Source organism: Bactrocera tryoni, chromosome 1 (assembly GCF_016617805.1).
Source record: "Bactrocera tryoni isolate S06 chromosome 1, CSIRO_BtryS06_freeze2, whole genome shotgun sequence".
NCBI lineage: Eukaryota > Metazoa > Arthropoda > Insecta > Diptera > Tephritidae > Bactrocera > Bactrocera tryoni.
In genome coordinates, this window is record NC_052499.1 from 28,448,964 (window position 1) to 28,462,701 (window position 13,738).

The following is a 13,738-nucleotide window of genomic DNA, read 5'->3' on the forward strand; positions in this document are numbered from 1 at the left end:
ATTTTGCCCATCTTCGAACTTAACCTTCTTATGGAGCACCAAGTTTCATCATGATATCGCAATTTTTACTCAAGTTACAGCTTGCACGGACGGACGGACGGACGGACAGACGAACGGACAGACGGACGGACAGGCAGACATCCGGATTTCGACTCTACTCGTCACCCTGATCACTTTGGTATATATAACCCTATATCTGACTCTTTTAGTTTTAGGACTTACAAACAACCGTTATGTGAACAAAACTATAATACTCTCCTTAGCAACATTGTTGCGAGAGTATAAAAAGCTTTAGACCACAACGATAGTCTTTTTGATGTTTCGTGAAAGATCTCATCCTTGAATGCGTGGAAACGTCGACGCGATCAACATTTCTCACTGAAACCAGTTCTGTATCAGCTTTTGATACTTCTAAATACTTCTAATTTACGGGTTCAAACCACTTTATTGTGATACGAATCAAACAATTATTGAGGAAAAATGCAACAATCAGTATCTATACTCTTTCTATTTACTCACTTGTATGGCGTTTCCTGTTTAGAGAAAAAACAACAATGAATTTTAGCATACAACGTTGATGTTTTATTAAATGTTAATTTGTATTTTATATTATAATTATTATTATTATTTCAATATGAATAAAAATTAGGTAGAAATCGTCTTACAAATTTACGCTAATCATGCAAGTGAACGATCTACAAATAATCGCTTCCTCATTTTGTAAGTATATTTGCTTGTAAATGTGTCCAACGGAAGGAGAAAAGTGCATCTACATATTTATGTTTATAAGTCACTTAGGAAAATATGTGGGGGACACGCGTCGCCAAGACCCGTTCTCTGTATGTATGTACATAGCTACTCACGATGGGGAGGAGACGGGTGGTTTTGGCTCGTGCGTTTAATGAAGAAAGGCGTGTAAAGGCAAAATTAATTTTAAATTCACTTGTGTGTTTAATCACAATTTATATATGTATGTATGTATGTTAAAAGTACAAAAACAAATATTTAAATATATTATAGTTGAAAAAAAAACGAAAACAATAATTATAAATTTAAGCTAACACATGAAATATGATTGCACAATAAGCAGATATTACAATTATATTTAATAATATTCACTATTTAGTTTACGCTGATGTGGTTACATATATACTTGTACAAGTCCACATACATAGCGCATACATTTACATTTGCATATGTATGTAGGTATGCATGATTATATGAATTAACTGTTGTATAATTAAATTTAGATATTTATAAACTTCATTTGCTATTCGTTCATGTTTTATGCGTAGTACAAAGATTTGGTAGATTTGGTTTGGTAGCTTCTCCATTCACACTTTTGATTGATGTAATTTTGGGAACACGTCTTTTGCGATTTTTATATGTGTAAGTATGTGTGTGTGTGTGTTATGTTGTTGCAATAAACCACATTCTGCTTACAAACAAAAACAATATATACATATCTGTATATAAGTATGTATGTAGGCATTTAGCCATTTCGCAAATCTCTTACAGTTACTTAACTATGTTTGTAAGTATGTCTGTATGTATGGATGTATCGAATTGTGCGATTTGATGCCGGTGTGTGATGACTGCGCATGGTTGCATTGATTTACCAGAAACCCGAAGACTTGCCGCCTGGTGGATTCCTGACACGAATACACGAGCGATTGCCAGATTTATCCAGCTCCTCTGTAAGGAGATAGAAAAAAAGATGTAAACGAATAATAAATACAGCTCTCAACACAAATCATTCACCATTTGAATTAACTAAGCCTGATTGCTTACCGCTAACGGAAAACGTTGATTCTTGCATGTTACGTGTACCTTCGACGCGTCCACGGCCCGATGGTGTACTGGCTACGGAACCGCCAGCACCCGGCATGGAGAGCAATGTGCGTGAGATGGGCTCCTGATACGGTATTTCGATTTCCAAAGCGCCCAAATCCAATTTCTTCAAACCGTTATTCAATTGCTCTTCATGCTCTTCGCCATTGTGCTCTTCGTTGGCTGCAATCTTACCCTCCAACACATCGTAGAGATATGGCGGACGTGTTGGTGTATTAACGAAACGCCCATAACCTTCGGCGACGCGTACGCTGCCGTCTTCGACGCAAATGCGTCCGCGCACCAAAACCATTTCGGGCACACCATGGCATACCATGCCCTCGAAAATGTTGAAATCGCAAGCATGATGATGCGTCTCCTTGGAAATGGTGCGTGTAGCATTTGGATTCCAAATGACAATGTCAGCATCCGAGCCCACGGCGATGCGTCCTTTTTGTGGATAAAGATTGAATATTTTGGCGGCATTGGTGCTGGTGACGGCAACGAAGCGGCAGGGATCCAATAGGCCAGCATGCACACCTTTCTCCCAAACAACAGACATGCGATCCTCGACGCCGTTGACACCGTTCGGTATTTTGGTGAAGTTGCCTTTGCCTAACTCCTTGTGCTCCTTGTTGAAGGTGCAATTGTCGCTGCCGGTTGTCTGCAGATCATCGCTGTTGAGCAGAATTGGAAAATGAATTTTAATTTGACAGATAATATTCTCTTTGTCACTCATTGTTATTTAGTTAATAAACACAGAAAGCCGTTAAATGGGAGGGAATAGCGTTCAGAGGTTTAGCCTTACCCTCGCGCACGCTAAGAAAACATAGAGACATGGTGGATTAATGTTGTCTGCGTTCAGTGTCTTAAGTTTTATTATTAGTGCTATGCATGAGGTGGGACATAATTCCTCGAGAGATTATAAGAAAAACAGGGACTAAGGCCCGGTTTCACAGTCCATACTTATGTTGTACTTAAGATAAAACAGGAATATATTGTTTTACAGTTCATACTTATGTAATGCTTAAGTACTGAAAAGGGGAGACTTAAGCAGTGCTTAAATAACAGCTGATTTTTGTTTTGAATTTGCTTTGAATCTTTTTGCATCTTTCGCAACAGACATGCGATCCTCGACGCCGTTGACACCGTTCGGTATTTTGGTGAAGTTGCCTTTGCCTAACTCCTTGTGCTCCTTGTTGAAGGTGCAATTGTCGTTAACAAAACATCCGATAGTACGGTTCGATTTTATTACTGCACATACGTAGACTGCCTTTTATATTTCGCGATTTGGAAACACGATTGTTGCAATCTGGAAACTCATAATTTTATCATAGAGTTTGACATATTTGATTTGGTATACTAGCGCTATTTGTGTTTTTACAGTTACTTTAAATATTCTTTTTCGATCAAAAAATGGAATTGAATTTCGGCGTAAATTAATTAAATTTTTGCACCATGAAGCTCCATCAAGGACACGGGTTTATCGATCGTGTAGTGAATTATCGAGTCGTATTTTAGGGAAGATCGCAAAAATAAGTTGTAGTTCCGGAACTATTGATGCTGTGCTCAAACTGATATTGCAAGTTCGTTATGTGACCTACAGTGTGATTAAGACAACTATGGACATTAGTGGGATGTAAAATATTTGGTTCACCTTGGATCCCATACAATTTGTCGATCGATCAAAACAAGGCTCTTGTCGATTAGTCGAGGAAAATGTTTACCAAATGCGATAGAATCGTGGATTTGCACTATGAGCCCGAAAGTAAAGTACAGTGGACTGTAAGTGTGATTCAAGATGAGCCGCATCCAACAAAAGTTGTTTGCGCACGAAATACTTCCTAGCAAAGAGTGGTTTTTTTTGAAACAACTTGAAATATTGCAACCATACCGCTAGAGCAATGCAGAACAACAAAATCTGTGTATGTTTTCAGTCATTTGCTTGCCAGTTGTCTTTCAAGAAATTCCGCCAAAATCGGATCACTCTTCACCACGATAATGCGAGCTTTCAAACATCGACTGAAACAATTGCATTTTTGCGCACTCAAAACATCAATTTGATGAGTCATCCACCGTATACTCCTAACATGGCACCGAATTACCGTAAGAAAAAGATATACTAATAGGTCACCATTTTTCGACACCTGATGATTTCAGATCTACTTATGTATGTATATCTCAAAAACTGAGGAGCTAGTTTCCTTATACACAGACAGACATACGCACATGACTAAATCGACGCAGCTCGTCATGCTGAACATTTATATGTATATAAGTACATACATATGTATGTATGTACATATACTTTATGCGGTCTCCGACGTATCCTTCTGGGTGTTACAATCTTCATAGCGAACTTATTACTCCCCTTCCGGGTTGAAAATGTAATGAGACGTAACATGTATTTACAAATTAATTTTGTTTGGGTGTACAATTTCTTCCCACTAAATAATTATTTAAAATCATTTTCATCACTTCTACCGAAATTGACGATTCGACAGCAGACATTTCGATTTGTGCAGATGACACATCTATTAAGTACTTATGAATATAATTATACCCGAAAACCACGAATAAGAAAATTATCTACTCTGAGTCATTTACTCTTGCATCCGCCTCCCTGTGTGTATGTATGTATGTTTTGTGCTGAGATACTTACTACGCCAGCGATTTCATCAATTGCCTTGGCGTTTCGGCCGATTCGCGTATTGGTGGACTTGTTATGTAATACAAACGCTCCTGCTGACGAACGCCATTCATTGAGCGCCCAATTGAACCGGCCAAAGTTTCGCCGAACACAACGTAGCCGCTGCGACGGGCGCGACCAATAATTTCAGCCGACGATTTCGAAGTGATGCGAGTCACATAGAGCGGTGTCTTCATCTGATCCGTTATCCAACATTCGAATGCGATTTATTAACATTAATGTGTTAATATTAGCGGGTTGTAAGCATGTGTGTGTGTGAGTTGGTATGAGTGTGAGAAATAGTACACGAAAGAGACAAAAAACAGTAAAAAGAAGACAAACAAACAAAGTAATTAGCAAAATTACAACAAATAGTAAATACACATACGAGGATAACGGTATTTGTGTAATTAAAGTTAATTAGGCAATGAGAACATTAAACCGTTTTACAAAAGTGTTTATGTGTACATATGTATGTATGTATATTATGTATGCATGTGACTTTATCCATCGGCATGACAAATGGGTTAGATTATGTGTGTATGTTGTACATATGTATGTAATGACTACATGCAATGTAGAAATTAGTTGGTGCATTTGCGAGCAACACTAAAATTCCAATTAAACAATCCAATGCCAAATTATTTCCTCGATCATTAGTACATAAGTATGCATATACATACATCTATTAGCCGAATGTTATGTGTGAAGCAATTAACCTGCTTCAGGTTCACCCTTCGTGAAACTTACTTCGCCAATAGGTTCATCATAAAGGCGGGCGTCGTTGGATCGGGACGTAGTGGTGGACTGAGCACGTGACCCGCTGCATGTTGGAAACATTCGTGCCAGTAGTTGGTGCCGTCGGTGCCGAGCGCCGCAGCCAAGGTTTCGCCATAGATGACGGTATTTTTGTAGCGTCTGCGCGCACGCGCCACCTCAATGCCCGCCGATTTACTCATTACATGCACTACGTATAACGGACAATCGACCTTTTTCGGTGGTAATTCGTGTGTTTTGTGGGTGTGGTGGTTGGAGTGGAGGGAGTAGCGTGGCAAGGAACCATTTAGTTGGTGAGTTTGTGAGGTGTGTGGAAAGGGCATTGGGTATTTGGTGGTATATATTTATGTACATTTATTAATGTATACATATGTACAAAATGAAATTAAAAAAAGAAAAAATTTCAATTTTAAAATTTAAAAATTAAAAAAAAAATAAATAAAAATAAACAACTTTTTACATATATGTAAATGCGAGTGTGCATATTGTGCTTAGAAACTATCAATGCAGAGTAAAGGAAGCGCTAAGTGTGAGTGGAACTGATTTTTTACATCATCGACACCATGCTAAAAAGTTATAATAATGCTTTACAACGGAAAACACTTAATACAGTATTATTTCTCTAATAATAATAACAATTTCAATATGTATTCTTGAGAATATCAATCAATTGCGTATTTGAGAATGTTTTTTGCCGCTACAACAACCTATGAATAAATAAATACTACTGACCTCACCATTTCTTTAAACACTAAAAACTTCTCACATAAATTTGCTTTTTGCGCTAATATTCCAATATTGATTTTTGATCAATTTCATTTCAAAACAAATTTTCAAACTGGTGGCAACTCTTTCCAAAATAATTTTCTTGGTGCCCGTACTGAAATAAATTATTTGTTTTAGCAATTTATTAATTATATTTGAATATTAAATTATCTCATTTATTTAATTTAATAACACTTTTAGAGTAATGGTAAACTTTTTCCAAAAGATTTTTAACGGCAAATATTCTTAAATCTCTCTAGTGTTTCTTCGCTCTAGCAAATACAAATTGTTTTAAAATTTTAATAATTCTTCGTTCTAAATCATCCGAGTATTAAGACGGCAAATCAGAAAATAAATTATTAAAACCAGCTCTGGCAAAAATTTTACTCGTCTATAATCTAAACAAACTGTGAAACTTAAACAAGAACTCTTTCTTTGCGTTCAAGACGTCATGAACTCATCGTTCCGAACCATTTTAAGTGACCAGTTACAAGTAATATCTAATGAGAAGGTTAAGGTTTTTACTATTTGACCGAAATTTAGCTTCCTAAAGCCAAATAATGCGTTATGTGCTATCATGTTACTATATTACCCCTTGCTAAGATTAATCGTGATATAAACCCCGTGATGTTGGTTGAGGTTAAGTTAAATATTTTATTTTTAAAGCAAAATATTCTGATGAAAGCAAACTAACTGAAGTGAAGTTCTCACATATAATAACCTTGCTCTGCAGCTAGATGAAATACTACTGTGGCGTAGTAAGACTTTTTAATTTAAATTTCGCGCGAAAACTTATTCTTCAAAATATTTTTGCTAGGTGGGTATGACTGTCAGTGAAATTTGTGCCAAATGGCCAAAGGCCTTCAGTGATAATAGTTTGTCGCGACCAAGTACTTTTGATTGTTATAAGTTATTCAAAGAGGACAGATAACTCTTTGACGACAAACCACGTCCAGAGCGGCCATCAACAACAACTGATGATCGACACGTCAATAACATAAGGGAATTGGTGCGTGCGAATCGACGATTAACAGTCAGAGATCTTACTTCCATCGCTGCAATATCGAAAGGATCAGTGAAAACCATTTTGAAAGACTATTTGGGCCAAAGAAAAGTGAAACCACGATTGGTTCCAGAATCACTAAATTTTCTCAAAAAACGTCTGTGAAACAATGCTTTTCGACTACACGAAACTTTTTATTACGAGCAATGAGCCTTGGATCTATGCTTACGACTCGGAAACAGATCGGTCAATCGGCCGAATATCGTGGCAAAGATGAGTCGAATGCGAAAGAACCATGTCAAAGCAAGTCAAAAATCAAGGTTTTGTTGACAGTTTTTTTCGATTATCGAGATGTGGGGCACTCCGAATTCCTTCCGACCGGCCTTGTTGACAGAGAAATGCTTTTTGAGTGTTATGCGTCATTTTGGCTTTCGTAAAAAGGGGCCTAAAATATGTGTCGACAACTCTCTGTTTTTGCACTACCATAATGCACCGTCGCATAATGCTTTGATTCTTCGTGAGTACCCATATTTGTGAGTATCCGCACCGTTTCGTGTGACTTCTGGCTATTCGACACACTCTAACGACCACTCCGAGGAAACCGTTTTGAGTCAATTGAAGATATTAAAAGTGAATCACTACGAGCATTGAAAGCTATTCCGGAAATTGACTTTAACAACTGTTTCGAGAATTGGAAAAGGCGTTGGCACAAGTGCATTGGGGCCTATGGGGATTACTCTGAGAAGGACGACATAGATTTTGAAGAATAAATTAAGAAATTTAAAATTAAGAAACAAAGTCTTACTATTTTTGGCTCTAAGTAGTATTCACGGTTCCAATCAAACTTAGCTCTTGCTTACTTATAATTTTAGTTAAAAAGTGTATTGTTTATGAAAATATTTTGTGCAAATAAATTTTGAGAGAATTTTGATTAAGTCTTTTCTTGCGCTAACATTATTTTAATAGAATGCAAAATATTTGTTCGTATATGTAAGGTTATGTTACGTTACGTTTTGACACAATTTGGATAAATTAAATTAAAATATGTTTAACAAAAAATAATACAGTGCGCTAACCAATTTTAAAAATATTTTACTTAATTTATGTCTGTACACGTGTATATGTGATACTTCGGTACACAACTCAAAATTTTGAAATACCTGATGTGCCAGTATACAGGCTCGGTTGACTGCCTCAGCCTCTACTTCTTCCTGCCGCGAGAGCTCATGACCCTCTGGACCAGTAACGCCAGCAGCCAGTAATTTCTGCACATTCTTAGCAATAATATCGCCATTCTCAGCATGCACCTTCCATTCAAAAGCATACAAATTTAGTGCAACTCCCAAAGGATAACCCATCAAAAATACCTGTGCAACACCATTTAACGCTCGTATGCGCTCGAAAGCCTCCAAAAGCTCCGAATCATTCAACTGATACAGACCCTTGTAAGCCATGAACATTTTGAAAGAATTGACGCCCAGCTCTTCGCACATGATTTTCATTTCTTCAGACACAGATTTCGACCACCAAGTGATGCCCACATGGAGCGCATAATCACAGCAGACCTTGGGATCAGCCCAAGCACGCCATTTGTCGTAGGCTTCAACGAGCGATTCACCCTTGTCGGGCAGCACGAAATCAACTGTGAAATGAAAATCGTTAGTTATATGAAAAGTTTTCGGAACTCACAATTTTTAGCGGTGCCAGAGTTCATAACATTGATACTCACTGATAGTGGTGGTGCCGCCAGCTACGGCCGCTTTGGTGCCATGATAGAAATCGTCTACAGCGACGCAACCGCCGAATTTCAGCTGCATGTGAGTGTGTGGATCAATGCCACCGGGCAGCACCAATTTGTTTGCAGCATCCACAATGCGTACGCCGCCGGGCACAACGATATCGGATGCGGATCCAACAAATCTAGCATGGGAAAGAATTAATAATTATTAATAATTATAATTAAGATATTTTCTAACAGCTTCTTAATTTAAAATGAATAATTACTTAATTATGCCATCCTCAATGTAAATATCGGCCTTAAATGACTTGTCGTGGTTGACGATGTGTCCATTCTTGATATAGACGCGGTTCTGGGAGCTCTGGTTCGTTGAAATATTGAAAATGTGATTAAGCTTAGAAAGGCTTTTGGCATATTCAAAGACTCACCTGAAGGTGGATGGGCACCTTCTTGACGGGTTTTGGACTTGTCGCCATGTTTTTGGAAATTTATCTGAAATTCAAAAGAAAAATTCAATTTAGTTCTAAGTGCATATAATTTTATAATATCTCGGGACAAAGAGTTTTAAAATATATAGACGCTATATGATGGTACATAGTAGGAAAGGGTAGAAAAATCTATACTATGGGCTCTATAAAAACATCATCATACCTATGTTGACAAAATCCAAACCTTGAATTTCTAAAGATTAAGACGGGTGTAGAGTGGAACACACCCCAAAAGCTAGGCTGATTATATATAGGTTTTTTGAAACAAAAATTTATCTGTCTTAAAGGTAATTTCTTGAAACTACTAAATTTGTTTCATAAGGATCTACGCATTATTCTAACTGAGGCTGGTTTGAAACACTTTGAAATTCGGCACGAAATGTACCATATAGGAAATAGTTATGGAAAACCTGAAAGAGCTGTCAAATATTTATCTCAGACCTGTAATTATCTTCGAGAAGTTATACTTATGTTATCACTGGATTGTTTTACTACTATTGAAAATAACAATTAACAGTCGGTACATTAGTTGGACCTATGATCCCAGTTGTGAAGTAATTTGTAAATACATAGTTGATTTCTCTGTAACCAATTATCAATCTGTATTGAATATATAAATTTTTTAATACATACATATACATATATAAAAGTAGTAAGGTATAATTGAGCATTTCATATACAGGAAACTTGAAAAGATTAAAGCCTGGGAAGTACCTTCAAGTACATAAGACCTGTTAGTTCACCCGATTTTATATTCTAAACACAAATATAAAAAACACGCTCTCTCAATCTTATTGTATTAAGATAACTCACATATTGGCCGATATATACGGTATAGTGTCTCCCGGAAGTTCGGGGGCTAAAGGAAGTATTGATCCGATTCAAACCATTTCTAGTACACAGTCATACTACTATCAGGAAAGAATGCTTTCTGAATTTCAATTATAAATCTGACACATGACTAATATCTTCCATATCCATAAGGTGGCATACTCTAATACAGAACTCGTTTATTCCCTATTATTAATTGCTTTTTGATTTGTACACTCGAAAGGAAAGAATTAGATGAAATTGTGTTATATATGTAGACGTGGCTGCAGTCCGGATTCGCCCATTTTTATACTAAAACATAAATTGTCACAGAAAAGGCACCTTTTATATCTGGTTGAAACGGTCGGGCGGGTCTCAAGATTTGTGATTTCACCTAAAAGTGAGGGGTGCCACGCCTATTGTTCAGTTTTGACCACGGCTCCTTTAAAGCTCTCTCATACCATCTCGGGGGTAAAATGAAATGCCTCTTGCGTATTCAGTTATTGATTTATCGCGCTTTTAGCTTAGTAGTTTTTAACAGTAACGTTATCTGAGAAAGTGAATGAATCTCGGTTGGAGTTCTTATAGTATTTGCGCTAAGCGAATTTGGTTGTTCTAGCTTAAGTGGTTTAAGAGGGCTTAAACTTATTAGAGGGCCGGACACGAAATATAAATTTTTACTCAAGTTACAGCTTGTACGGATGGACGGACGGACAGACAAACAGTCATACGGATTACAACTCATCTCGTCATTCTTATCAATTATATAAGTATGTATAACCCTATATCTATCTCGATTAATTTTAGGAGATACATATAACCGTTAGATGAACAAAACTATTATACTCTGTAGCAACATGTTGCAAGAGCATAAATAAATAAAAAATACATACATACATATGTATGTACTTACATACTTATGTACATGCGAATGCATGAAAAATTAATAGCTTTGTCTTATCGGTATTAGAATTATATACATCATTCAAATGTGAAATGTCACCCAAAAAAAAATCTACTAATTAAAAGCAGATTACTTATCGCATCTATGTAGTTACATATAAGTTTTTAAAGATAGTACATAAGTATGTTATAAATTATGTACGAACATAAGTAATCTACGTAAAGCTGTTTTTATTTTCGGCAATGCGAAATGTTTGCGATTACCGATATCTTATATGTGTATATGTACAGACATATATATTATATAATATATTAAAGCCCAATAAACCAAATTGAACTATAGTTTTTGTATTATATATAGTGCAAATTTCAATACATACTTATGTATGTATGTATATAGTACATACATATACTCGTTGTCGTAGTTCTCTGTTCCCATTTAAATTTAAAAAGCTTTTCGTTTCTTACAGTGTAATTTCTTCTTTCTTTCAGTGTAATTCCGCGTGAAAAATAGTCTTATAAAATCTGTCAACAATTCGAATAATTATATTGTGATTATCTTTATTTGTTTAACCGATAAAACTAACAAATTGAAAATCTGTGTAAACAAAGAAGTAAACGACATTTCCTAACTCTCATATTTTGAATCAGCATGCAGTACTACTATAATTCAGATAGCGGTCACTATTTTCAGTTCCGATAACGCGTTCTTCGTCATTTCTGAGAAGTTTAATTCCATTTGATGGAGGAGTGACGCTGATGTACATATAACTTTTAAGGATTATTTTTTTTTTTTTTTAATTTTTATCAACATTACCAGGGTTGTGAAAGAGTTTATCATCTCGCCTGATCTGTCGATGTTTCACTGGGTAGGAACGATGATAATGATTCAAGCCGCATCTTCAGGAATATGTTTGTGTAAAATTGGATATTTGAAGGGCACACCTTGTGTGAAATGTTGAAAAAAATAAAACAATATCTCGAAAGTTTTTGAATTACAGCTATTTAAAGGGTGGCCACTACGGTTCAATCCTCTCCACCATTTTATTTTTAAACACGTTTTTCTCTATACAACATTTTTCCAATTTGCTACCGTGATAACTCGAAGACAAATGATCCGATTAACATGCAGATTTTTTCTGCCTATTCTGTATACATATGTATGTACGTACATATGTATAATTCTTTACAATCAAATGGAAAATTTAAATCTTGAGTTAGTTATATACGGTATAAAGGAAGTTGATCTTTCTATTAGGTTCATATACATATGAGGATAAGGAAAGCATTGAACCGATATTATCCATTTTTAACGACACGATATTATTTTCCGAAAAACATGGCTTTCATTACGGTACCTTACAGATTGACCGATATTTTCGGTAAAACGTCAGGCACTGTTGCTCAGATATTCGGTATCTGGTTACTTTAAAAGTTATAGTCCAATTTTGACTATTTAAGGACGTGAGTTCGCATGCCCTGAATACACTTTTTCTAAAAAGTTGATTTCGATAACGCCTTTGGTTCTCATTTTATATACTGTAAAGTGAAATAATCACTCGGATGTAAAAATTTTTATATATTGGAAGCAGGCGTGGTTGTATTCAGATTTCACGCATTCCCACAATATAACACAAAAAAGCCAATTAATGTTAAGCACACAATTTGGTTGAAATTGGTCAATTAGTTCCTGAGATATATGTAAGTAGGTTTTCACCCAAAAATGGGTGGTGCCATGCCTATTGTCGAACTATTTTATAGTGGGCGTGGTTATCTAATTTCACCCATCACAGTAATTAAAAAATTGTTGGAACCAGTTCCTCTCAAATTGAAATAGCTGAAGTGGTTTGTGAATATGCTCATTAAGCCTATTAGAGGACGGGATCACGCCCAGTTTTATAAAAAACGCAGAAAACCTTTGTTCTGCAAAAAGCTTCCCAAAATATCGATTTCGATCGTTTGGTTTGGGCTTGACGCTTGTGGTCCAGCTGATAGGACACATAAATACTTTCTATGTTTGTACTAAAATAATAATTATTTTACAGTTATAATTAGCAAAACACTTAAATGTACTTATGAGGAAATGAGCATAAAGATAACCGTTATCACCATGTGCGCTGATTAGCGTTAAATAAAAGTGTTTATAAACAAAAACAGAATAAGTAAATAAATATGTATGTTTGTATGTCCATTGCCATCCACATTATAGATATGTATGCATTTAAAAAATAAATATTTGCATTGACTAAATACAATAAATTGTACGATAGTAAAAGTGTTAATAAAACACTGAGAATCACTTACATTATAACAAGCAAACATTGCAACAACTCACAGGTCTCTTGGGTACAAAATTACCCAATATGCTTGTACCTATGTACATATATGTGAGTTTAGATATGTATATATGCATATGTACATATGTATGCATATATGCAATTTAACCGCAAAACTTTTACTGTTAAGTACGCCTAAAGGCACCTCGTATACATGTATGTATGTATGTGTAATAAGCCTGCGGTTCGCTACGTTGCAAGACGCGTCGCTACACAGAGGTCAGGTCAGCGGCGCAGGTGAGTCACAACACTCACTTATACCGTATTATTTGTAAATATGTGTAAATATAGAGTACCAAGCAGGCCTACGCCCATTTATACATGCGAGTATATAAACGTTTTTACTAGTAACAAATCAACCACCGGAGATGTCTAGCGCCAGCCTAGACAGAACATAAT

At 36.0% G+C, this 13,738-nt stretch overlaps 1 protein-coding gene across 6 annotated transcripts in view; it reads right to left on the reverse strand.

The window, feature by feature from the left end:
- Positions 1–555: 555 nt before the first annotated feature.
- The window catches only part of LOC120770058 (dihydropyrimidinase), a 46,341-nt gene continuing 33,158 nt past the window's right edge, over positions 556–13,738 (reverse strand). For 3 of the 6 annotated variants that reach the window (XM_040097188.1, XM_040097197.1, XM_040097182.1), the window contains 8 exons: positions 9,231–9,294; positions 9,069–9,163; positions 8,794–8,984; positions 8,432–8,706; positions 8,225–8,371; positions 5,270–5,508; positions 1,762–2,507; positions 556–1,695 (listed from right to left, as the gene is read on the reverse strand). In XM_040097188.1, coding sequence (XP_039953122.1) covers positions 1,616–1,695; positions 1,762–2,507; positions 5,270–5,508; positions 8,225–8,371; positions 8,432–8,706; positions 8,794–8,984; positions 9,069–9,163; positions 9,231–9,278 — 1,821 coding nt within the window. In that variant the 5' untranslated portion in view covers positions 9,279–9,294 and the 3' untranslated portion in view covers positions 556–1,615. Of the gene's footprint in view, positions 1,696–1,761; positions 2,508–4,492; positions 4,717–5,269; positions 5,509–8,224; positions 8,372–8,431; positions 8,707–8,793; positions 8,985–9,068; positions 9,164–9,230; positions 9,295–13,738 lie in introns of all 6 variants that reach the window. The other 3 variants (XM_040097206.1, XM_040097216.1, XM_040097224.1) reach the window with 3 other exon arrangements.